Source organism: Pseudonaja textilis, chromosome 3 (genome assembly GCF_049901715.1).
Source record: "Pseudonaja textilis isolate UNSWEBS1 chromosome 3, rPseTex1.2, whole genome shotgun sequence".
Lineage (NCBI taxonomy): Eukaryota > Metazoa > Chordata > Lepidosauria > Squamata > Elapidae > Pseudonaja > Pseudonaja textilis.
Window position 1 is genome coordinate 174,980,855 of NC_141992.1, and position 23,399 is coordinate 175,004,253.

At 36.9% G+C, this 23,399-nt stretch overlaps 2 protein-coding genes across 4 annotated transcripts in view; one reads left to right on the forward strand and one right to left on the reverse strand.

Annotated features, from left to right (window-relative positions):
• INTS8 (integrator complex subunit 8) lies at positions 1-21,898 on the forward strand. Of its 2 annotated transcripts, XM_026705952.2 has the most exons (28): positions 1-122; positions 1,897-2,070; positions 2,516-2,690; positions 3,033-3,173; positions 3,684-3,755; positions 4,426-4,477; positions 5,472-5,654; positions 6,389-6,496; positions 6,942-7,091; positions 7,822-7,922; positions 8,355-8,496; positions 9,104-9,174; positions 9,573-9,748; positions 11,480-11,613; positions 11,699-11,809; positions 12,280-12,481; positions 13,121-13,242; positions 14,414-14,598; positions 16,072-16,105; positions 17,932-17,988; positions 18,103-18,164; positions 18,565-18,686; positions 19,607-19,710; positions 20,767-20,817; positions 20,961-21,034; positions 21,115-21,179; positions 21,471-21,514; positions 21,677-21,898. In XM_026705952.2, the coding sequence occupies exons 2-28, from the start codon at positions 1,941-1,943 to the stop codon at positions 21,791-21,793; spliced, it is 2,985 nt and encodes a 994-aa protein (XP_026561737.1). In that variant the 5' UTR covers positions 1-122; positions 1,897-1,940; the 3' UTR covers positions 21,794-21,898. The 2 variants fall into 2 exon arrangements, with proteins under 2 accessions (XP_026561737.1, XP_087787648.1); XM_087931522.1 differs by lacking the exon at positions 21,677-21,898 and having other exon boundaries at positions 21,382-21,514.
• Positions 21,837-23,399, reverse strand: part of CCNE2 (cyclin E2) — a 12,612-nt gene continuing 11,049 nt past the window's right edge. For both annotated transcript variants that reach the window (XM_026705956.2, XM_087931523.1), the window contains exon 12: positions 21,837-22,892. In XM_026705956.2, coding sequence (XP_026561741.1) covers positions 22,800-22,892 — 93 coding nt within the window. In that variant the 3' untranslated portion in view covers positions 21,837-22,799. The remainder of the gene's footprint in view (positions 22,893-23,399) is intronic.

The window sequence follows — 23,399 nt, forward strand, 5'->3', positions numbered from 1 at the left end:
AGGTTCGCAGGGGTGCGGGCGGGGGGGAGGAGGAGGGATGGTGTCGTCCATTTTAGTTGATTGTAGGCAGGGCACCCGCAGGTGGTGGCCCTCATCTGCGAGAGGATCGAGGTGCAGAAAAGGTGAGGGGGGAAGTGACTTTTCTCAACTGTTTTGTATGGGTGAGTAGGCGAACTAGATGCATAACAAGGCAGTTGCTTTCACATAAACAAAGAGAACCAGGAGCAATCACGGTCTTCAGGTGGGGCAGGCCGTGGCTCTGAAAAGACGGGGCATTTCGTGTATTTCAGTGCATGTTTTTCACACTTGGCCAGGTTAGGTCCAGGTGTTTGGACTTCAACTCCCAGAATTCCCATGCCTGGCTTTTTCTTTTGATGCAACCGTGAACAAGATCCAATTAAACACATAAGAGTAAATTTAAGCATTTCAGCACTCCGGAAGACGGAATTGATACGCTGTGTTCAAATGATAGAAAAATTCAATAACATAAATTATACAGAGATATATAAAAGTGATTGTAACATACATAACATAAATATTAAAGCGAGTGCAGATATGACCTTTTCCTATTTAGTCTAGGCTATTCCTAAAACAGATTCCCTTTTTGATTCAATTGTTACTTGGAAATGCCCCCTTTTCCTCAAAATTCCACTTAAGGAGGAGAATATTGGTAGTTCTCTCTCTTCTGCACCTTGGCACATCTTATTTTCTTCTGAAATTCTGCTTCCAGGCTCACAAAATAGCCTTATTTTTGGTTGGGTCAAATCTGGGTTTTGCTTAAGAGAAAATATATATTGGGTATTCTATAGCTGAAGTGTCTGGCAAAGAAAACTGGCAAAGTATTTGAAATAAAATCAATCCCATTTTACACAAAACTGAAAGGAATAGAGCGTAATATTGCAAATATATTTGGAGAATGAGAAAATGGAATATCTGATTTTGGAAAAATGATGGATCCAGATTTTAAGAAATGTAAAATACACTTCTAATCATTTAGGGAAGGTCAGTTTAATAAGGCATCAGGTTAGAAATTAGAACTCTGAATTCTAATCTCACCTTAGCTATGAAGCCAACAGAGTAACCTTGGACCATACAATCTCAGTCCTTGGAAGAACATAATGGCAAGCCATTTCTGAAAACCTTATTATAAAAATTGCAGGGGCTAATTCGGGCAGTTGCCAGAGTGAACACTGATTCAGCACTCAAACATAAATCTAGGAATGAAGTTAATTCATTATAATTAGTGATTATTGGACTCCTTAAATAATGTTTTTAACAATTGGATATCAGATGCACTGTGTTAATGTTACAGCTTTCTTATGATTTGGTCATGTCCGTGGCCTTTTTTTGGCTTCAAATAATTATATATGTTAACATAACTTGGTGAAACTATAGCAGTTTGTGTATGTGCATGTATGGATTCAAGAGATGTTCTCTGTCAATTTTTAAAAATATCTTTAGTAAAATGAAAATATGGGACAATATGGGCTAGATTTATAATATATGATTAAGCTTGTTTAATATTAATATTACATGGATATTTTTTTTCTTTCAGTTCACTTTAATCACTGTTATGAATTTGTTTTTTGATTGGGTACTGTCTATTCTATTTTTTTCTTGTGTTAATTTTTAACTTTCACCCCCCTCCCCCCCCAAAAAAAAATGGGAAAAAAAGGTTGCCAAAGGAAGCTGCAGTCTTATGAAAGCTGAGCCATGGTTCTATTCATTATGAAAATTCTGACTTGTAAATTTGATGAAAAGTTTCTCTAGATAGGAGATCCCAGTTTGTTATATTTGGACTGTGAAATCAAGTCTAGATGAAAAGACCTGCAATTAAACTTTTAGATCTCATAAAGCAATTGTGTTCTGATATGATCCATGTTGCTTCTAAATCAGGGTGCTGACCCAAAGGATTGTTCAAAGGAATTCAAGAAAGGAAGATGAGCGTAGAAGCTGTTGATCGGGAGGCAGCCACATCGAGCCGACCATGCACCCCCCCACAGACTTCCTGGTTTGAGTTCCTGCTTGAAGAGTCTCTGCTGGAGAAACACCTGAAAAAGGCTTCTCCTGGTAAATAATGCTGTTGTTCAAAGCTAAAACTTTTATTTTCATAAATTATTGCAGAGGATAGAGGAATGTGGTAACATTTTCTATTTTCTAGGATTTTTACTACATTTTGTAGGATTCTTTTATCCAATAATGAAGTAAAAGCAGTAGTAGGTATTTGCTGATTCTTACTTGCACTGCACTTAAATCTTCTTCAAGGTCCACATCACATAATGTATTTGGGTTTTTTATGTGTGCATAAAAATATAGTTGTTTGAATATGACAGTGATATAGCTCTAACAGTAAAACCAGTGGCATCAATGATTTCACTAAGTTTTCTTTTAGACAAAAATTATATCTATATATGTTTCTTTAAAAGTTGCTTGTTTTCTTTTCATTTATTTGCTTCTCCATAGGTGGTATTTTAATATACAATGCATATTTTAATCTTTTTTCTTTTCTTGACAGATCCTTTGCCAGTCCAGCTAATTGTTCAGTTTTTGGAACAGGCTTCCAAACCTTTAGTCAATGAACAGAATCAAGTTCAGCCTCCCCCTGATAATAAGAGAAACCGCATTTTAAAATTACTTGCTCTAAAAGTTGCAGCACATTTGAAATGGAATTTGGATGTATTGGAGAAAAGGTATGTCATAGTAAAAAGTATTAATTTTTATATTGTCTAAATAAGTAGTATTTTGAAGTTTCCATTTTAAAGACACATGAACTGAAAATTCAGTCTCAAGACATATTAATCATTGGTAATCATGATGAATAATCAGGAAACTAAGTTATGATTTAGTTTATACCCCCATAGGAGAACACCTGGGATAGTTATTTGCTATTCTGTTTTCCAGCTTGTAGGTTAGATGCACAATAAAAAATAGCACAAAGACTGCATTGGAACCTTAATGGTTTTTGTTTTGGTGATGTTCTGTAACAAAATTAAGAGCTGATCATGAATCTTCATTTTTTTTTTGTCTTTTAGTTTATCTGTACCTGTATTGAACATGCTATTAAATGAATTGTTGTGCATCAGTAAGGTTCCTCCTGGAACTAAACACATAGATATGGACCTTGCCTCTTTACCTCCAACCACGGCCATGGCTATATTGCTCTACAACAGATGGTAAGATTTTACTTTTCTTGAATACTCTTTACTAGAATTAAAGTGTTAAGGTCAAATAAATCCTGTTCTGCTTATGAGGTTTATAAGTGGTACGTGCACACTAGATGGCTTTTTTTCCTTTTTGATTAGCTGTCACACAAATAAATCAGTAATTCCATTTGCGTATCATTTTTAGCCTGGGAAAAGAATAAGCTGTGGAAAGAATAAGCTAGTTGGTTTCCAATGTCTCTTCCTTTGAAATTGTTTAGAGCTCTCGATTACAGATCCTGATTCATAAAAATGACAATTTAAAAATTCGATAAACTAAAGTGAAGCTCTGTTTTATTTCTCTATGTTCTCAACCAGAAGATTGGAGAATGAGTGAAGTCAATATTTCCAGTGTGCTACATGCAAATCAGCCTTTTGCTGTCATATTTGTACCAGCTTTAATTTTTGAAATAAGCCCCGATAAATAATGCTAATGTCAGAATAATTCACTATTTTGTGCTAAGTTTTGCTTTTTTTAAATAGGGCTATCAGAACCATAGTCAACAGTAGTTTTCCTGTCAGATTGGCAAAACCTGGTCCACCTCAGTTGAATGTGTAAGTCTGTCCATCTGTTTCAGCCTAAACTAAAATCAGGATCCAATTTTCAACTCGGCATGTGAACAAAATATGTATTAAACTTGTTTGATACTCATATCCTTTGAGTTGGCTATCAGATCAATTGAAGTCTTACAGCATATGTTTAAAATATGTATTACAAGATTTTTAGAGGAAAGAGGACACAATCCCTGACTACAATATATTTATATAAAATAATTCTGATTCTCTTAGAACAAATACAAAATTATTGAAAAAGCTTAACCCTTAAATGATTCAGTTTTCAATCTTGAAATGTGGTTTATTACAAAAAATGTAAGGAAGACCTTTTTGTTGCTTATTTATTTATGTATCCATTTGTGGGTTTGAGTCAGTGTTGACCCTTGGTGACTGCCTGGAAAGTCCCTGCAGTTCTCTTGGAAAGATTCTGGAAGTGGTTTGCTTTGCCTCTTCCTAGGACTTGAAAGAGAGTGATCCCAAATCACCTGGCTGCCTTTGTGCCTAAGGTGGGATTACATCTTCTGGTTTCTATCCTGATGCCTTAACAACCACACCAAACTGTAGCTGTTGCATGCTAAACATATAAGGTATACTGGAAATCTAAATAGTGCAATAACTTGATATTGCATTCAATAATAACTTTACGATTGCTTTTGGCTTTTTTGTTTAGTATGAATCAGTTCCAACAAGAAAAGGAAGTCACAGATAACATTTTGAAAGTGGTAAGGGCTTTTTATTAAGTTATCCATGATTAAAAGTTAGTTGATTCAATTACTCAAGAAAAGTGCTAAAGTTAGGACCTTTCTCATATAAAAATGGCATTTGATATCTTTACTGTGATAATTGGAGCATCTTAACTTCTAACTCCAGCTCCATTGGATATGTTGAATTTGTGAAGTTTGTGTGAGAAAATTCTTTCAGGAGGGAATATTTTATATTCTTAGCCTTTTGACTTAAATCATACAATAGGGAAGACTCACATAATAAGTCAGAATAAGGATGTTTTGCAAGGAACTAGATCACAAAATGCTAGTTGCAGAACTGTGCAGTTTATTCCAGCATGTCTGTCTGATTAGTATCGGTAGAGGGGAGAAAATCTATTTTATACACACTCTCCCAAGGGCAAAATAGTGAAAACAACAGGGTACAATCATATGTATCATTCAAATTGCTGTGCAGAAACCTGAATCAAATTAGTGGTGGTAGAAATAATTGCTTACCTTGTGAATTTCAGAGAGATAAAATTATATTTTCTTGCTCATAACACCAAGTTGATCTGTTTATCTTTAAACCATCTTTCATAATGGAAAGATAAATTCTCTTTTAAAAATAATTCATAAATACATCTGTTGCAAGATTAGTAACAGGTGTTCTTCTCTTTGGTAGGACATTGTGGGTGTTGCAGGACAATACTTGATACATAGGAACTGCTTTATAAATATCCGTAAACCAAAATCATTACAAAAAGTAAATCATTATATTTTTCTTTTCATGCAATTACAGGGCGATGATGAGCTTTCTCATTCTGAGCTCAGAGAATATTAAATGGTTATTATTTGGAGATAACTGAGTATGTGAGATATTTGACCTGAGGGATGATTGACATTTGTTAGTGTAAAATTCGATGTAGCTTGAATTAGAGAAGTGCAGCATTTATCTTAAGTAATCAAACAGGTGTTAATAACTAAGCATTTACGTTACTTTGTGTTGTTGCAGCTAAAAGAACAGGCTGCTGATTCCATTCTGGTTTTGGAAGGAGCACTCAAATTAAACAAGGACCTTTACATTCACACTATAAGGACGTTAGATCTGCTAGCTATGGAACCTGGTATGGTTAATGGAGAGACAGAGAGTTCTACAGCCGGATTAAATATTAGCACTGAGGAAATGCAATGCCAGGTAGGTTGATCTTAATGACAGTTTGTGTAACAATGATTTTAAGTTAATGACAGCCTTGGAAAAAGTGAATTATGAGCTGTTCTCGAATTATGCCTATCACTACCCCCACGATCATGTGATTACAAATTAATTTTTATTCATAAATAAAGAGGGCACTTGGCAGCCAGTTTGTATTTACATCCAGTCACCTGAGTAAGATTTGTAACCTTTCCAGCCAGCTTCCAACAATCAAAGTCAGTTGGGGAAGCCAGATTTGTTTAATTTATACTTGATTCGTTTAATAACTGCATGATTCATTTAATGAGCACATGATTCATTTAACAGCCATAGTAAAAATGGTTGTAAAAATGACTCATTTAACAAGCACATTATTTCGCAGTCAAAATTCCAATTGTAACGGTTGTAAAAGTTGTGGACTACCTTTAATTGTGGATTCATAAATGAAATTCATTTTAAAACAATTAATGACCCCATCAGCCATTGTTGACATTCTACATTTGAAGATAGTGTAGCTTTCAAATGTTTTGAAAATGTGAAGAATAGTCACTTTTACAATTGTTGTATTGTTTCAAGACTGATTTATTTGCAAATGTTTGGAAAGAAAGCACATTTTTAACATAGTACATAGAGCAAAGATTTTGTCTCTGCGCATTAAATCATTGCTTTAGAATTTCTTCTGAGGATTCCAACAGGGATTAAAATTTTCTTCTATATTTTTTTGGGGTCTGTTTCAGGTATGCTATGATTTAGGGGCCATCTACTTCCAGCAGGGTTCCACAAACTTTGATTTATATAGGAATGCCAGAGATAAATTTTTTAGAACCAAGGAATTGATTTCAAAGGTGAGTTAACAAGTTTTAAAATAAAGTAGGAAATGAATTTTGTTTTTACTGAAAATGGAAATCCATCTAGAAGCTTCATTGCAAATTTCAAGAAAGTGCCTATAGTTTCACAAGACTGGCTGATCCTCAGATTATTAGAACATTTGTTCAACCTAGTAATCTTGCCATTGTGATTTTGTTTCTTTTTTAAATAGTAGGATATTGTAAGTTGTTATGCACAACAAAGTTATACTATGTTGCAAACCGACCTGATATTTTTTAGAAGAAGAATGGTAAATAAGTACTGATAACAACAACAAAATTGTATAGATTCTTGGAAAATCATCACACCTCTTTCCATAGGAATTTGAGAAACAAGTCTGTATGAAAGGTGTTTGCCTTGAAGCATAAAACATTGGAAGTGTTTGCTACATTTTTACAACTTTGATAACATTGTATTTTCTAGATTGGCTCATCACTTCATTGCATGATAGATGAAAAGAGGCTAGCTGGTTACTGTCAAGCTTGTTGTGTCCTTGCCCCTTCTGACAGTAGTTCACAACCGTCGACTCCCTACAGTCAAATTCATAGCTGCTTAAGATCTGGCAATTATCAGGTAAACTGCCTACAAACAGGCCTTGCTCTTATAGCTGGTTATTCATTTCTCCAAGTCATTCCAAAGTATTATTGAAGGGTTGAGCATAGCTTCTGTTGATTGGTTAACATTAGTTTTTTTTTTTTACCATTGTTACCGATTCAATTTCTGGTCCATCTTGCAAGGAATTTAGAATAGTGGGCCATCCTCACAGGGGTGGGTTTCTACCGGTTCTGTCCAGCTCTGCAGAACCAGTACCTTTGAAGAGCAGCAGACATAGAACCAGTTCTATGTCTGTTGATGTTTTTGCCCACCCGCCCACCTGGACTCTTACCTGACTTTTATTTCCTGCTTTTTCAACTTCAGCTGTAGTACGAGGCACAGCTGCAGTTAAAAAAGCAGGAAAAAAAGTACGTTTTCAAAGGCTACTTCTCTGCACTCAGCATGCTGATGACGATTTACAGGCATGTACACAGCGTGCAGGGAAGCATATCATAAATCACCGAACCTTGTAAATCACTGAACTGGTAGTTAACCCTGTCGGATCCCACCCCTGCATCCTCACAATAAATCTGTGGTGTTTATTAGGCAAAACAACATTGACAGCTCAACACCACCCAGTGAATTGGTGGTATAATTGGTGGTTTGTTTCCACATGAAGCCTCACTCTATGCTGCTTTGCAGTGCTGAAGTTTGAAGCACATACCTTTTGAATTAAAACATGCAAGTAGTGCCTATGTTTGTGTTCTAGGAACTGGTGAAGATTTTCCTTGAAGATAACCGCATGCCCACTTTACCGATTCAGTTCAGACAGTCGGTGTTACGGCAGCTCTCCCAGAAGGCTCAACAAGGGTGAGGCATAAATTGAAGGAGAGAACCACTCTGACCCACATCTATTAATTATTTGTCAAGCCTAGCAGAGTAGATAGATTGCTGAGCAACCTTTGCCTTTGAGTTGTCTGTTGTACGAGCCCAGAGAAAGAAAAATAAGGATAGAAAGGATAGAAAGTTAGGGAGAAGTACAGTTGGGTGGTGTTCGTGTGAACTAGTTTTAATTTTTAAATTTCCGTTTCTTTCCTTTTTTGTTTTTCCTTATCTTAATTTCTTTAGCTTGTTTTTCTTACCCTTTTCTATGGTTTGTGTAATGTTACTTATCCTATGGTATGAAAGGTATTGCATATGTATGTTGCATATGTATAATTAGTTGTTATGCTAGGATATAAAAACAGTACGTGTAAGTTTTCGTGTGCCAATTTGCCTTGGTTTATTTTTTATTTTACACAGAGATGAAGTTCTTGATGAAATCTATTTCAAGGTTTGTGCATGCAACAATGTTTGTGATGTGATGCAGGGTCGGCCAGTTGGCGTCCAGTTTACTCAGATGTTTCTTAGACCTACCAAAGAAAAAATAGACTTTCTCCTAGAGGTAAAAATATACCCAATTTTAGATTTAACTATACACACATACATGCACTTGTATTTCATTATTCGTGTTTAATGTTCCTTTAAAAATCTGAAGACAAGTCTGCTATTTCTTTTAAAGGCATTTTGTAAGGCAGATTTTTGTACATCTCTAACTTGGCATGTTGCCAGTTTATGAGCTAACTCATTTTAAGGTTTTGTTAAGTGGCTTTTTCTATATGCTGCATCTGATTTTGGTTAATTATTAATGAGGATTATCACCGTAATAGATGCGGATGTCTCAAGCAAATTATACTAGTAAACAAACAAAATTCCATCAGATGAAATATGACTGCATAATGTGAAATGAGACCTTTCACTGATTCTTCATATGCAATAAGCATTTTTAAAAATCCTTTCCTATTCTAGGGTCTATATATGTGGCTTTTCTAATTTGTAACTAAAACTAGGTAGAGAAAATGCTTCTTTCATTCAGAAGATAACTATGTAATGTTATTGTTGTAAACAAGGTTTCAAAGAATATACCATGCCAAAAAATGCATACTCTGTTTTTCTAAAGAGTTTACTGGATTTTTCTTGAGATTTAATTGTTCAATATTTAAACTTCTTAGGTGTGTTCAAAATCAATACATGTAGAAAATGCACCAGAATCTTCAAAAAGAAAAATGGCTTATTTTCTAAAGTAAGTGTGCGATAAGAATTTATACTGTGTTAAAAATTGGACAGTAATTTTGTCTTTTACCTTTTTTTGGATGATAAGGTATAGTGAAACAATTCTGGAAGCTGCTGAAGAGAGAACCATATAAGAGAAAATTAGGGTGTTTTGTTTTTGAGAGGGAGAAATATACTTACCTGCAAGCTATTAGTAGCTTATTAAAACTACTTTTCCTACAATCATGCAGCTTTCATTAGCATAATCTGAGGAAGTGATGTGGTTAAATTGGAAGTGTAATTCATTGTAAGACATCTCTGTTAAGAATTCATTGATATATGAATTTCCTAAGTATTACTAACCCAGCAATCTGAAGAAAAAAGTTGTCACTTTTCTTTCCACAAACATTTGCTCTTAATTCTGTGCAGGAATCTGTGTCTGGGTTTGGAAGATCTCCAATTTGTCTTCATGATTTCCTCCCATGAGCTCTTCATAGCTCTATTGAAAGATGATGAACGAAAACTGCTCATTGACCAGATGAGGAAGAAGTCGCTTCGAGTCAATTTAGGCACTAAACTGATAACATCATTTTATGATATTCCAGGTAATTTCTCTCACTTCCCTTAAATTTTTCACAACCTTTTTTTAAGCAGAATAAAATAATATGGTAAGAATATTTCTACTGTAGTCAGCTAATGCAGCTTGTTGAATTGACGTGTTTTCTTAAGTGACACACACATATTTCTGTTGGCTATGGTTAATGTATATGTCTGTACTTCAGAACAATGGAGTTTATAGCTCAGTATGGGATATCAACAAGTCTACAGATTATTTAACTTCTTTTACTGATTAGTAGCAATTCTCTCGTGAGCAGGCACCTGAGAGAAACACCTACATTTATAACGATTGCAACAGTGAGATGCTGCTCGTTTTCTCTGCTATTATCAGGAGGATCAGTATATAAATCAGTGCAATGTTTTGGACTTGGAATGGAGTCATGTAACTTTTTCAAGCTTGCCCCAGCTAAATCCCTAGGAAAGAATGACCTCAACTACATTTGGTTGAAGCAATGGGTTCTTTTACTAGGATTAGTGGTTGCAAATAAAGGAAGGCTAGAATTAAGGTTTCCTGTACAAAGACTACAAAATTTTCCCCTTTGTGGTCCTTCCCCCTTGTGACCAGATCGTTATTGTCCAATAGCATGCCAGTGCGATGTTTTGGGAACCACTCTGATGGGCGTATCCTGCAATGGCTTCTCATTCTTTCCAATGCCAGGTGTCCTTGAGGCAGCTGGATTAATCCAGTTTAACATGTCTGGTTCCTGTCAGTGCCACTCTCTCCCCCGCGTACGTGTATCTCCTGTCTTCTTGTCCTCCTGTACATCTCCTCCTCCTCTTATTTGAAGCACCTCCGAGGCTCCAAGCCCAAAGCAGTTGAGGAGAAGCCCCTGCCTCCCATGATGGTGGTGATAGTGGAGGAAACACTATGAGATAAAGAGGATGCTAGACTTGAGATACTTTAAGGGGAAATTACAATATTTAGTGCAGTGGAAAGGGTATCCCTCAGCTGATGCAGAATGGGCACAATGTCAGTGCAGATAAACTAGTAAGAAGGTTTTATGCAAAATACCCTCAGCGACTCTTTGATTGCTGATGGTGTTTTGCATGGAACCTTCTTACTAGTTTGCCTGCACTGACATTGTGGGCACCTGCCCCCCCGCCCCCCCCGTTACTGCTTTGAACCCCATCCCACCGTTTATGACAGGATGCCAGCAAGATTAGCAGAGAGTAGCAAAGATGGAAGCTCTGATAAACTTGTGCTTTTGCTTAGTTTTCCTCATTATAACTGGATGATGTGTCTTTAGACGGGTCAAATGGAAAAGGCACAGGGAGAGACCAGGGTCCTCTTAAGATAAGAAAGACAACAAGGTTGCTCCAGGTTCTGACAAATTTCTCTAAGACCATTAACAAACCATTAATCCTGTTTTGAGAATCACGATACAACAGTGTAATAAGCATGCTTATATACCCTTACGTACAATTCTGTATATACTCTGAAAAGTCCCATTATCAATTTAATTTAGTTTAGTTACTCAAAAGTGATGTCTTTAGAACACGTGCACACAAAATGCACTCTCTGCCTTCCTCCTGCCTTTTCAGACAGTAAATATTATATTTTATTTAATTGCATAATTACACTAATTTCAGCTGAAATTAATGAAAAGATTAAGCTATCTCATTTCTTAACTTTTGAACAGATTGTGTCCATTCTTACAGTTAATGGTCACTTAGGTATAAATTTCTCAGCAATAAATATATGGTGGGTTTTTTTTCAGCTTTAGCGAGTGTGAATATTGGCCAGTTGGAGCATCAGCTTATTTTATCACTGGATCCTTGGAGAATCCGCCAGATTTTAATTGAGTTACATGGTATGACATCTGAACGCCATTTCTGGACAGTTTCCAATAAGGTAATTTCCTTTATTTAAAGATGAAGAATGTAATGATACATAGTTATAATTATGTAAAAATATAATATATGTATATTTTTTCTAGTGGGAAGTTCCAAAAGTTTATGGCAATGTTATCCTAGGAATTAAAGATAATTTGACTAGTGATTTAGTCTACATCTTGATGGCAAAAGGACTACATTGCAGTACAATTAAGGTGAGAAAGATTGCTTATTGGTATTCTGAAAGGCCACAAAGAAAAATTGCCTTGTTATTGAAATGTCATAATAGTATTTTGACTTATGATTAAGGTATGTAAAAAATCTTATCTTATTACATGGATATACTGACTATGGGGTCTGTATAGTGTGAAAGGTTAAATATATTTTAAAGATTACTTGTTTATTTCTCTTATTTTTCTCATGCCTCATTTCTTAGTTCTGTAGTTGTTGGTTTCAATTTTTAAAATATATCAGCACATGCTAAGAAAGACATATGACTTGTCAGATACCTCTTGAATGCAAGAGAAATTTAGAACTAAATTTCATTGAACTGTAACAAGTAGGTGTATTGTACAAAACTTAGCATGTAAAATGTGACAAGTACCTGTCTTCTGTTATAATATCTCAGCATTACTAATTGTTTGTAAATGTGACAACAACAAAAACCTGTTGCTTTTTGTTACAGGATTTTGTCCATGCCAAGAAACTTTTTGCTGCCTGTCTTGAACTTGTGACTGAGTTTTCTCCAAAGTTGCGCCAAGTGATGCTGAATGAAATGCTACTTCTGGACATTTATACCCATGAAGCAGGAGTTGGACTTTCTGGAGAACGTCCTCCCTCTGACTTGATCAGCAGAGTTCGGGGGTACTTAGAAATGAGGGTGCCTGGTAAGAACCTTCAGGTTAAGTACATAAAGGGAAGAATTTATTTGTTTATATCCCACCTTTATTATTATTATTATTATTTTTATAAATAACTCAAGGCAGCAAGCACAACTTCTATTCCTCACAATAACAACCACCCTGTAAAATGGGTTGGGCTGAGAATGAGTGACTGGCCCAACTGGCTTTCATGGCTAAGACGGGACTAGAGCTCACAGTCTCCTTCTATCAAGCCTGGTGTCTTAACCACTAAACCAAACTGGCTCTATTAAGAGTTATCAATCCTTACAATTTACAATTGTATAATTATCAGTTATAGTTATAGTTCTTCAATTGCATTTTTGTCTGCTGGCCAGTTGTAATGCTACATTAATGCTGATTGATGGTCAGCTATACATAGAATTGTATATTCAAGATTTCCCACTTATGGCTCATGAGCCGCAAACAAATAATTGGTATTACTTCTCTAACCCACATGTTCTGTCTTGGCACTTTCCTCCTCATCCCTATTTTCCACTACATAAACCATAGAGTTCTCTTAAAAGCAAGGAAGTTTTCATAAGCTTGTTAATTGCTTTCAACTTTCAAGGATATAATTTTTGTAAAGAACCATCTGATCAGTTCCTGTTTTAAAATCCATTGTAGATATTCCTCTTCGACAAGTTGTAGCAGAGGAATGTGTTGCCTTTTTGTTAAACTGGCAGGAGAGCGAGTACTTAACTATGCACGTTCCACATTCATTGGTACAGACTAATCCTTATGTGAAGGTAAGGCATAGTTTTGTATTGATTACTTAATTGAGGAATCTTGAACTTGTTTGCTGTATATGTTAAGTTCTAACTTGTTTGCTGTATATGTTAAGGTGTAGTCTACTAGCAGTATTCAGTAGTCCGATCCAAAGTGAGCAGTGGTAGTTCAGATCTAGGCTGTCATTGGTATCTTAAAAGAAGGTGCACTTTTTTCTGTGTGAATTCACAAGTATGTGACTGGAAGTAGTCATCTCATAGACGGAGGGGACTCCGTGCCAGATCAAAAGCACTCTTCTGATCCAAATATTATACATCCTTGTTTTCCCTGAGTGCTTGTTTTTTCTATCTGTACTTATTTCTACCTTACTTGGTAAAATATTTGCATTTGCAAATAACATTTCTCTGTGGCCATTCACAATTGATTTTGTGGTAGGATAGCTTGTACCATATAACATCAAGTATTGGGGACATGGTGGCTCAGCAGTTAAAGATGCTGAGCTTGTCAGCTGGCAGGCAGGGTTCAAGACCTGAGTGCCATGTGACAGAATGAGCTCCCATTACTTGCCCCAGCTCCTGCCCACCTAGCAGTTCAAAAGCATGCAAATGCAAGTAGATAAAGAGGTACCACTTTGGTGAGAAAGTAACTGCTCCATGCGCTTTGATTATAGACATGCTGACCACATGATCAGGGAACCGTCCTTGGACAATCCTGGCTCCTTCCACCAAGAAATGGAAATGAGCACTGCCTCCTAGAGTCAGACATAACAGGACAGGGGAAACCTTTACCTTTATATATATAGTAAGAATCTTGCCTGGTCCAAAATCTGAATTATTTTAGTTTTATAAGAATAATAATACAATAGTCCAAAATTAGCGAAATCAGAGAACTCTATCATTAATTCTGAATAGTTGAGATGCGTTGGGAGCTTTAGACTATTTGTTTAATATCAGAAGCTCCCTATTCAGGCGCTTAACTGCATTTGAACTTCTGAATTTCAGAAATATCTGCACTATGATGAGCATGGTGTTTCTGGACAATTATCTGGACCTATGTATTCTTTTGAAGTATCCTGCATATTTCTGGCTAATGATTTGAGTATTAACTTGGATAATACTAAGTTCCAATAGGGATAGATTGCTGGAACAAATAAGATTAATGCATTCAAAGACTTTCTTCTTTTTTGCTTAGTTAGGCCAGCTTTTGGCTGCCACAAGTCAAGATCTTCCTGGACCAAAAGAAGGCAGGTGGGCAGCTACAGACCTTTGGGAGATTGTTGTACAAATCTGCAGTGTATCCCACCAACACAAAAGAGGGAATGATGGCAGAGTGAGTTTAATAAAGCAGAGAGAATCGACATTAGGCATTATGTACAGGTAAACTGCTATAATTTTCTTACATCCCTAAATGTTGTAATCGTGATATTATTCTATATCTAATAGCAATAGCACTTAGATGTCATGCCTCTCTTGGAGTCTGACTCTGAGGGAGAGGAGGAACAGCTGACAGGGAGTGGGAGTGGGAGGGGCTCCAGAGGTTGTGGAGGAAACTGGGGAAGGGCACAGGCTGGCTGGGCATTCAGAGGAAGACCCAGGCCCATCCCCTCTTCATCCTAGGGCACGTAGGGAGGAGCGGATAAGGGAGAAACGTGAATGGCGTGGTCTACAGGGGAGGAAAGGGACCTGATCCCCTTCACAGGCTGCAGTTGTGAGGACTGGTTAAAAGGACAAACTACGCATGGCCTAGTGCTGGAAGCAAAGCATGAATTCTAGTCTGTCAGTTCTTTTCTGAGTTCTGGCAAGTCCTTCCCAGTGTATGTATTTTGAGATCTGTGGACGTCTTCAAGCCCTTATCCTGCCTTGCCTCATTAATTGCTTCAGTGTCGTTTGTTTTGTTTTCCTATTTATAATTTATATGTATTTTGAGTTTGAATGGAATTTCTTCCTTTTCACAACTGTTCGTGGGGGAGTTTTTTCTCCAGTCAACGATAATTGGACCTTGGAGGACAAGTTGAAGGAATTAAAGGGACTTCACCTATTTTTGTGACTTTGTTGCTTTTGTATCCCACCCTGGGTCATCACATTAGATTTATATACCGCTTCACAGTGCTTTACAGCCCTCTCTATAGAGTCAGCATATTGCCCCCAACAACAATCTGGGTCCTCATAGAAAGATCTTGCTTGTAGTTAAATTTTCTAAGAATATCTAATTTACTTCTAATTAAGCTTTTATTTTAAGAATAAAATAAAAGTAGCTTCCTAAAATTGTTGAGGCTAAGTTCTATGCAATATTACAAAATAAATACATGGCTTGTACCATATTTACATAATATTTAATGATCTTGTTTGTACATTGTAAACAGAATAATTCCAGCAACAGTGGAATTTTTTCACAAATAGCAAACTCAGGTGATGAGCACTAAAAAGATTCGAGCCAAAACAAGGTAGCTGATAAGACAGGTAGATAGGCATATTCTGGAGAATTTTTCTGAAGTACAAACATATGTAAAAACGATAAAGGCACGGTGAAATAAATGCTCTGCCAGGAATGGTGGTTGCTTTTGGAAGAGAAAATTTAGGTTGAAGATAAGGGCATGAACTACCATTAAGAACGTCCTCATCACAAAGTGCGGAGATACTTCAATATTTTGGTATGTTTTATGCATATTGTCAGGGCTTGCCATTTCTCCTTACTATTTGAGTATGCTTTGTTTTTGCTGCTCCTTGAGGGTCCAAATATTGATCAGATCTGTATTAAAATCTCTTACATTGTTTCACTCTTCTAGAAAAAAAAGTTATAAACCTAATCTAATAATAAGTCAGTACATTAAACAAACATTTTCTCTTTAGGGATGAGTTATTATCGTTCATCAAAAAATTGCGGGTGAGTTTGGAGTTAAAGATTATAAATGTGTGAAAGCAGGGGTGTCAAACTGGATTTCTTCAAGGGCCAGTTCACCATTGTAGTTTTCCGCGGACTGACTGGAGGAGGGGGGAAGATGGGACGGATGCCTCCTGCAGCACCCAGCCGGCCAAAACAGGGCGCGGGGAAGGCACCTCCTGCACCCCATTTTGATGTGGCCAGATGTGGCCCATGGGCCTTGAGTTTATGTTAAAGCATAAAAGCCTGTTTCTACTGAACAGGGATCCCTGCTGGGTATAGTCAGACTACACTAACTATAAGTTAGTGGTGACTACACTGATGCGACCAAAACTTTGCCTGTTTCCTATGTGTGTCACCATAACATCATGTCTATTTTTGGGGTTATATCCCATGAACACCCTATTGCTAATAAGGACGCTAAACAAAAATATTCCAATTAAGAAAGTGATTTTCATACTACACTTGTCAGAAACATTTTTTGACATATTAACAACGGGAATAAGTTGTCCTATTGCTGAGTGGCAGGACTGGGATATAAGTCTGATTTCATCAATTATATGGCCTTCTAAAGCAGGGGTCGCCAACCTTTTGGACCTCAGGGACCACCAAATTCATAATTTTAAATCCCGGGGACCATAGACCCTGGGAAAATCCCAAAGAAGGTCTGCAGGAAAATTCCCCACCCCATTTTCCTACCTATCGATCATTCTTTATTTGGGATCGCAGGATACCGTCTCCAGCTCTGTTCTCAAGGGAAGAGAGAGAGAGAGAGAGAATTTTGGCTTCATGCAAAGTAAGCAGCAGAAGTCTTTCTTTCTCTCCCCCAAATTCTGCCAGAAATGAGTCTTTGCTGGCGCAGCCTCTTGGAGTGGGATGCCTTGCAAGGTCCCAAAGACTCATTTCTGGTGGAGTTTGGGGGAGAGAAAGAAAGACTTTTGCTGTTTCCCTTGTGTGCAGACAAAAGCAGAAGAAGAAAAAAGCGGAAAGAAGCAGCCCAGTGGCCAGGTGAGGCACATGAGCTGAGTGGGGCAAGTCCCACCCCCGCCCTTTCCCCCCCTCACTACTTCGTGTTGTTTGCAATGCAAGTGGCACAAGCCTTGTGGCCATGTGGGCAGCATAGCCTTGTGTTTCTGCGCAGCCTGGATTAATTGCTTTGGGGGTGACATTTCTCTGAGGACCACCAGTGGTCCCCGGCCCACTGGTTGGCGACCACTGTTCTAAAGGACATCATTTTCATTGTTCATGAGTTAATACAAAATATTTTAAAATATGGTTACTGTAACTTGTCTTCAGATTTGAGAAATGTGAAAATTGATTTAAAACAATTTCTATAAAAAGGACCCCAGCAAATTGTACGCAGTATTGTATCCAAGATAGAGAATTATTTGGGAGCAAATTAAGGTAGTTAATACTAGACCTGTAGTCTAGTGGGGCATGAAGATAAACCACTGTAAACCTAAATCAATATAGGTAGTCCTCATTTAACAACAGTAATTGGGACTGGCAACTCATATGACTTACAGTGCAGTTTGGGTTATTGTTGTTAAGTGCATCTCGCCCTATTGTTAGGACAACATCATGTGATCACCATTTGCAACCCCCTATTTGCTGCCCCACTGACTTTGTAAGAAGCTGGCAACAAAGGTCCCAAAAGATAATCACAGGAGCTGGTTGTCTTATTCGGCACCGACATAACTTCAAATGGTCACTGAACATGTTGTTAAATGAGGGCTATCTGCATGGCAAAAATTTGCCTAGAAAATCTAAACTTCATGGGAAAAGGCTGTTATTTTATATAAGCTCATGTTTTCTCAATGTTTTAATAGGAACCTGTGGTTTTGACAACAATATTATCCTTGTTTGTCAAGCTTCATAACAATCATGTAAGTGCAGTATTCTCTTTTATCATAAATCATCCTCTGTGCTTTTTGAATTCTCTTACTTGTTTTATCTTGACTGTATGTGTGTCTATATAATATTTTTCCTTTTTTTTTTAGGAATTAATTGTGAATAATGTCACAGCAGAGTATATTTCCATTTGGCCATCATCTTTTCCTAAGTAAGGAATTTTGTTTGTCCAACTCTATTTATAAATACAACGAAATGTATTTTTGTTTCTTCAGATCTTTACAGGTTATTTCTTCACTCAGAGCCCCATGTAAAGCTCCCTTGGTCATTTCAGATTAACAGAGAAACTTTTTCTATCTCAATGGGGCTGTCATAAAGAAGTACATTTAGAGTGCAATCATTTCCATAACCAATAGAAAACAGAAAAGGAAGTTTATGTATGTAGCAGTGAAGGGGCCAATTTTTGTCTAGAACTCTGTCCTTTAAGTGTAACATTACTAAACAGGGCATGGAGGAGTACATAGAATTATTTAAATATTTTTATTAAAACAGATTTTAACCACATCATAGTTTTAAATATAATTCCTAATAATTATGTTTTCTAATTTCAGCTTTCAGTCATCAATAGATTTTGAAGCAGTAGCTGTCACTGTCAAAGAACTAGTCAGCTATGCACTCACTATAAATTCAAACAATCATTTCTGGTTGATCACTCAGGCAGATATTTATTTTGGTAAGTAGAGTTAAACCTGTTTCTGTCCATTTTTATATACCGCAGCTGTATCACTACCCGCTTCAAACCCCTCTGACCCATACATGAAGCGAACGGACACCCACCATGAAGATGTGGCCCGACCACAAATGCGAAGCCAAACAACAGGATCACAGCTCACCAGCTCAAATCCCCCAGCAACTAAGACTAACCTGAGCACAACCAAGCCCTCATCTGAACAGAACACACCCCCAGCCAATCAGAACACAGCCAAGTCCCCACCCAGTCAAGCCGCACTCCCACTGGCAGTTGAAAGAAAAAACAGCTGCAAGCTCACATTACTCCAAGAAGCACAAAGCCGAAGACACAAGCCTGAAGATGAAGAATGAAATTTAGTCGAAACGTCGCCAAAATACTTCCAATTTTACGCGGGAGAAAACCCGAATAACCAAAGATCCATATGTGTGTGTGTGTGTGTGTGTGTATGTATATACACACACACACACACACATGCTGTTATATTTATATAGGATTGGGCCAATCTAATGTCTGGGAGAGGTGATGTTCCAAAGGGAAGGTGCCACAACATTTTGGTGCAAGGACAGTATCACTTTGAGGCCAAGGCTGAAAACTTTATTTCTTTTTCTCTTGTCAGGATATTTTGCCTTAATTTGTCCATCTTAGTCAAACATTGTTGGTAGTGAGGACAGTGTAGGATTCGAACTAACTTGTAAAATCCGGCCTAATTCACAACAAATGTTAAGCTGTTGTATAATGCATCTTGGGGGTAGCATGATGAGCCATATCATTATGCATAAATTGGGTCATTGTGGATTATTTAACAAATCTGGAAGTTAAAAATCTTTAACTTTGTGTTACATGTGAATATGACCACTAGATGAAATCATTAACTTTTTTTGTCTTCTCCATCTCTAATGTAGCAACTAATCAATACTCTGCTGCACTTCACTACTATCTTCAGGCAGGAGCAGTGTGCTCAGACTTCTTCACTAAGATGGTGCCCCCTGATGTATACACTGATCAGGTGAGTGATGAGTTTAGGTAGCAGTATACAAGGAATATAGACACACACACACACAGGTCTCTGATGATCTGGGCTGCTCTACAATACAAGCTTTGTGTTAAAGTGGACCATTGATCAAAGTTCAGCATTCTAAACATGGGCACTTGAAATTCCTTATTTTATGACCTTTTTATCATCTATCCTACTGCAGTGAACTTAGAATAAAGTGCATTATTTGGAATTGCTCATTCAATGACATTTCCCCATATATATCAAAATTACAGTATGAACACTTCCCCTCCCTCCACCAGAGTTTTTCCTATCTTTATTTCACTTCCAGCCCATCCATTAGACATCCTTAAATCACCTTAGTTTTATTAGTGCTATAATAGCCATTTCACCTTGAGAGCAATCGGCCAGGTTCAGGATGCATCAGATCTGACTTGCTTTGGTGCTTGTTAGTAGCATAATCAGGTGATCGATGGGAGAACAAGAACAGCCCAGTATCCATTGGCTACTTCATGCTGGGGCAGATAGGTCCTTTCCCCTCTAGGGTTAATCTGACCTGCAGAGGTGTTCTAGGAATGTTCTGGAGGTCAGACCTTTCAATGTACACTTGAACGTACTCCAGGCTTTGATTGTTGATATTACATAATAAACCTAGCAAGTATTGATAATTAATTAGAAGGCTTAATATTTAGCAACCTGGCACTGTACAGTGTATCTTTCTGTCATCTTGAGCCTTTTAGTACCAGCAGTATATTAAGCTGTTTTATATTCAGATGTGATACAGAAGATTCTTCAATACTTTTGGCATTCCCAGAAGTTGGGTATCCACAGTAATTCTAACTAGACTAGAAGCCAAGATAATAATGGAACAATTTGTAGCAAGTAGAGTCAATGGAACATTGGTAGATGTGTTTGGTTTCGAAGAGGTTATTTTTGCTTATGCTGTCAATAGTGAAGCAGAAAACAATTGTTAAGCAATATAACTTGTATTCATTGTTTTCCATTTAGGTAGCTGAACCAGGTAAATGGATAAGTTGTAGTTTCTTTAATTTGCATATTTCTCTATAGGTGATTAAACGAATGATAAAATGCTGTTCTCTTCTCAATTGCCATACACAGGTAAGAATATATATCATCTATTAATTGGGAAAATTGTGAAGAGAGAAATACTACCAAAACAGGCCTGTACTGCATTCATCTGGAGTGCAGCATTTATTGTATGAATCATGATGCTATATATTAGCATATCATTATTCTTCCAGGTAGCAATTTTGTGCCAGTTTCTTCGAGAGGTAGATTATAAAACTGCATTTAAAGCACTTCAGGAGCAAAACAGGTAAACCAGATTTTTAGAGTTTCATTTACCAAATAAACACATATAAATGGCATAAAAATAACTGAAACCCTGTTTTTCAGCCATGATGCTATGGATTCTTATTATGACTATATATGGGATATTACTATCTTGGAATACTTGACATGTATCCTTTTATTTTAAAAAGCTGTGTGGGATTGATTTGCAACCAGAATGGCTTTAGTAATTGGCTATTAGTTAAACTGGTAATGGTAATTGAATTTATAAGTGTAGCAGGGAGATAGCACAAAATAAGGAAATCCTTTCTCTATTTAAAAAAAGCTACATTTTAAAAGATTAGGACCTTGACCTTGCTGATTTTGCCAAAGGAAGAATTAGGCTCACAGAGGTGCAAGGAAACTGTTTCTAATAAGAATTTAGATGGCTGTTTCCTGGAATTTCCTAAACGGTGTTTCAGATCTTCATCACAAGCGAGGCGAAACAGACAAGAAACAGATAGCCGTAAGTTCTTACAGTTTCTTATATTGAAAGGAATTTCTAAGATATTGCAGTAGTCTGTGTGTGAAACCATTACATTAAAAAAATCACCCTTTGCCCCCCATTGACAAAATCTGTGAATAAGAACTTACTAACCTAAGTTTTTGTTGATATTTGGACACATAGATTAAAGCTATTGGGCAGACAGAATTGAATTCTAGCAACCCAGAAGAAGTACTTCAACTTGCTGCTCAACGACGAAAAAAGAAGTTTCTTCAAGCAATGGCAAAGCTTTACTTTTAAAAACTTACTTTCCTTTGCAATGTAAGGAGAAGAAAAGTGTCCATTGCAAGATATTTCAACACTTTATTTAACATGAGCATTTTTTATAATACATATTTATAAACATACTGTGGTATTGTCCTATTTATAAAACATAAAATCCCTCATTTTTCACAAGTATACAGAATTAGATTAGCTGTATATTGCATGTGGAAAAATAGATGCAAGTTGTAATGAAGAATGGCCTACTATTCAGAATGTAGCTCTCTTTTGCATTCAAGCTGTCCTTATTGCAATCCAGTCTTTGTTTCTCTTGCATTGTAGTCAGCTAGTTTATAGAATATATAGTAGCACTTCATGAGGAAAGAGGTAGGATATGGCAGCTGTTCACTGAAGATGTTCCAGTTTAAGTGGAAAATTCTTAAACTGCTTCTTTACCTCTAAAAGTAAAGTTTTTCAGTCTTTGTATTCCCTATTCATGCTTTATTATATTAAGGCAATTTGTTACCATTCCTTAGTTACACTAATAAGTGTATGGCAGTAGGCACAGTGGCTTAGTAACCTTAGGTTAAAAAAGTTAATATAAAGGCTTTTATTTTGTGGCTGCACTGATGTGCAAGCTGAAAAGTGACTTACTTTGTTGAGTCCATAGATTCAGATTTCCTCACTCAGGTCAGAATAACGTTTTATCCTATGCAAAACCAGCATACACCAATAGAAAATTGGCGGAACAGTTCTTTTAAATTCACAAATAACTAAATTTGACCAATTCACTTGCATCTGTTAAAAAAAATTAAAAGTTTCTTAAGACAGCTTTAAGTTAAAAATCCATAGTTAATTATGAATTTAGTTAATCAGAAGAAATCCAATTTCTCTAGGTCTCGTTGGGCTTCAAATGTCAAAGATCCAGGCCAGCTGCATGTGAATGTCCTTCAGTTGCATCCTGATAGTCTTCTCAGCCACATCATGTGTGAAAACTCTGTGTTTATTCAGTCTTAACAAAGATCCCAGTCTTTGCACACAGTTTTCACTTTTCAGAGCTCTTTGGAGGAGTTATTATTCCTCCCGTAGATACCGGTGATAGCTGACTGGGTACCGCTACTTCATAGTTAATTTCATCCTATCCAATAAAAAGAACAAATTATTGTGATGAAAGGGGTGTTAGCCTCTTTGTGTCACTTCTTTGGAAAGGTGAAAAAATCACTCTGCAAGATATGTTGGGCCAAAAGGGAGTGAGTGGTCCAAAGTCACTGAGAGCTTCTGCGGCTGAGACTTTAACCTGGGTCTCATTGGATTTTGGCCAGCATTTTCAAAACACCACCACACTGGCTTTCACATATCTCAGAGTTATTATAAGCTGCCTATTGATGATCATTCCTTACAAAAATAATTTCATATCATGGTAGTCAAATTATTAAGTCATCACTTAGGCATTATTAAGTCAGCAGCTAGTTTAAAATTCATAATGCTAGCCAAATCATTGCATGCTTTGTCAGCAGCTGGACCTGAATCTGGAAGTCTCCACAGGTGATCGTATGGTCTTAACATTTTCTGCTGACAACCCTTTTGTTCATGACTAGTTCAACTACTGTTCTTTAGATTTCAGGTACTCCTCACCCCAGTGTTC

Bases quoted from the DNA above. Each gene is read 5' to 3' on its own strand.
- INTS8 (XM_026705952.2), top strand. From the start codon at position 1,941: ATGAGCGTAGAAGCTGTTGATCGGGAGGCAGCCACATCGAGCCGACCA. The intron at 16,106-17,931 runs GTGAGTTTGGAG...ATGTTTTAATAG, and splicing joins CGTTCATCAAAAAATTGCGG to GAACCTGTGGTTTTGACAAC. The intron at 18,165-18,564 runs GTAAGGAATTTT...TTCTAATTTCAG, and splicing joins TGGCCATCATCTTTTCCTAA to CTTTCAGTCATCAATAGATT.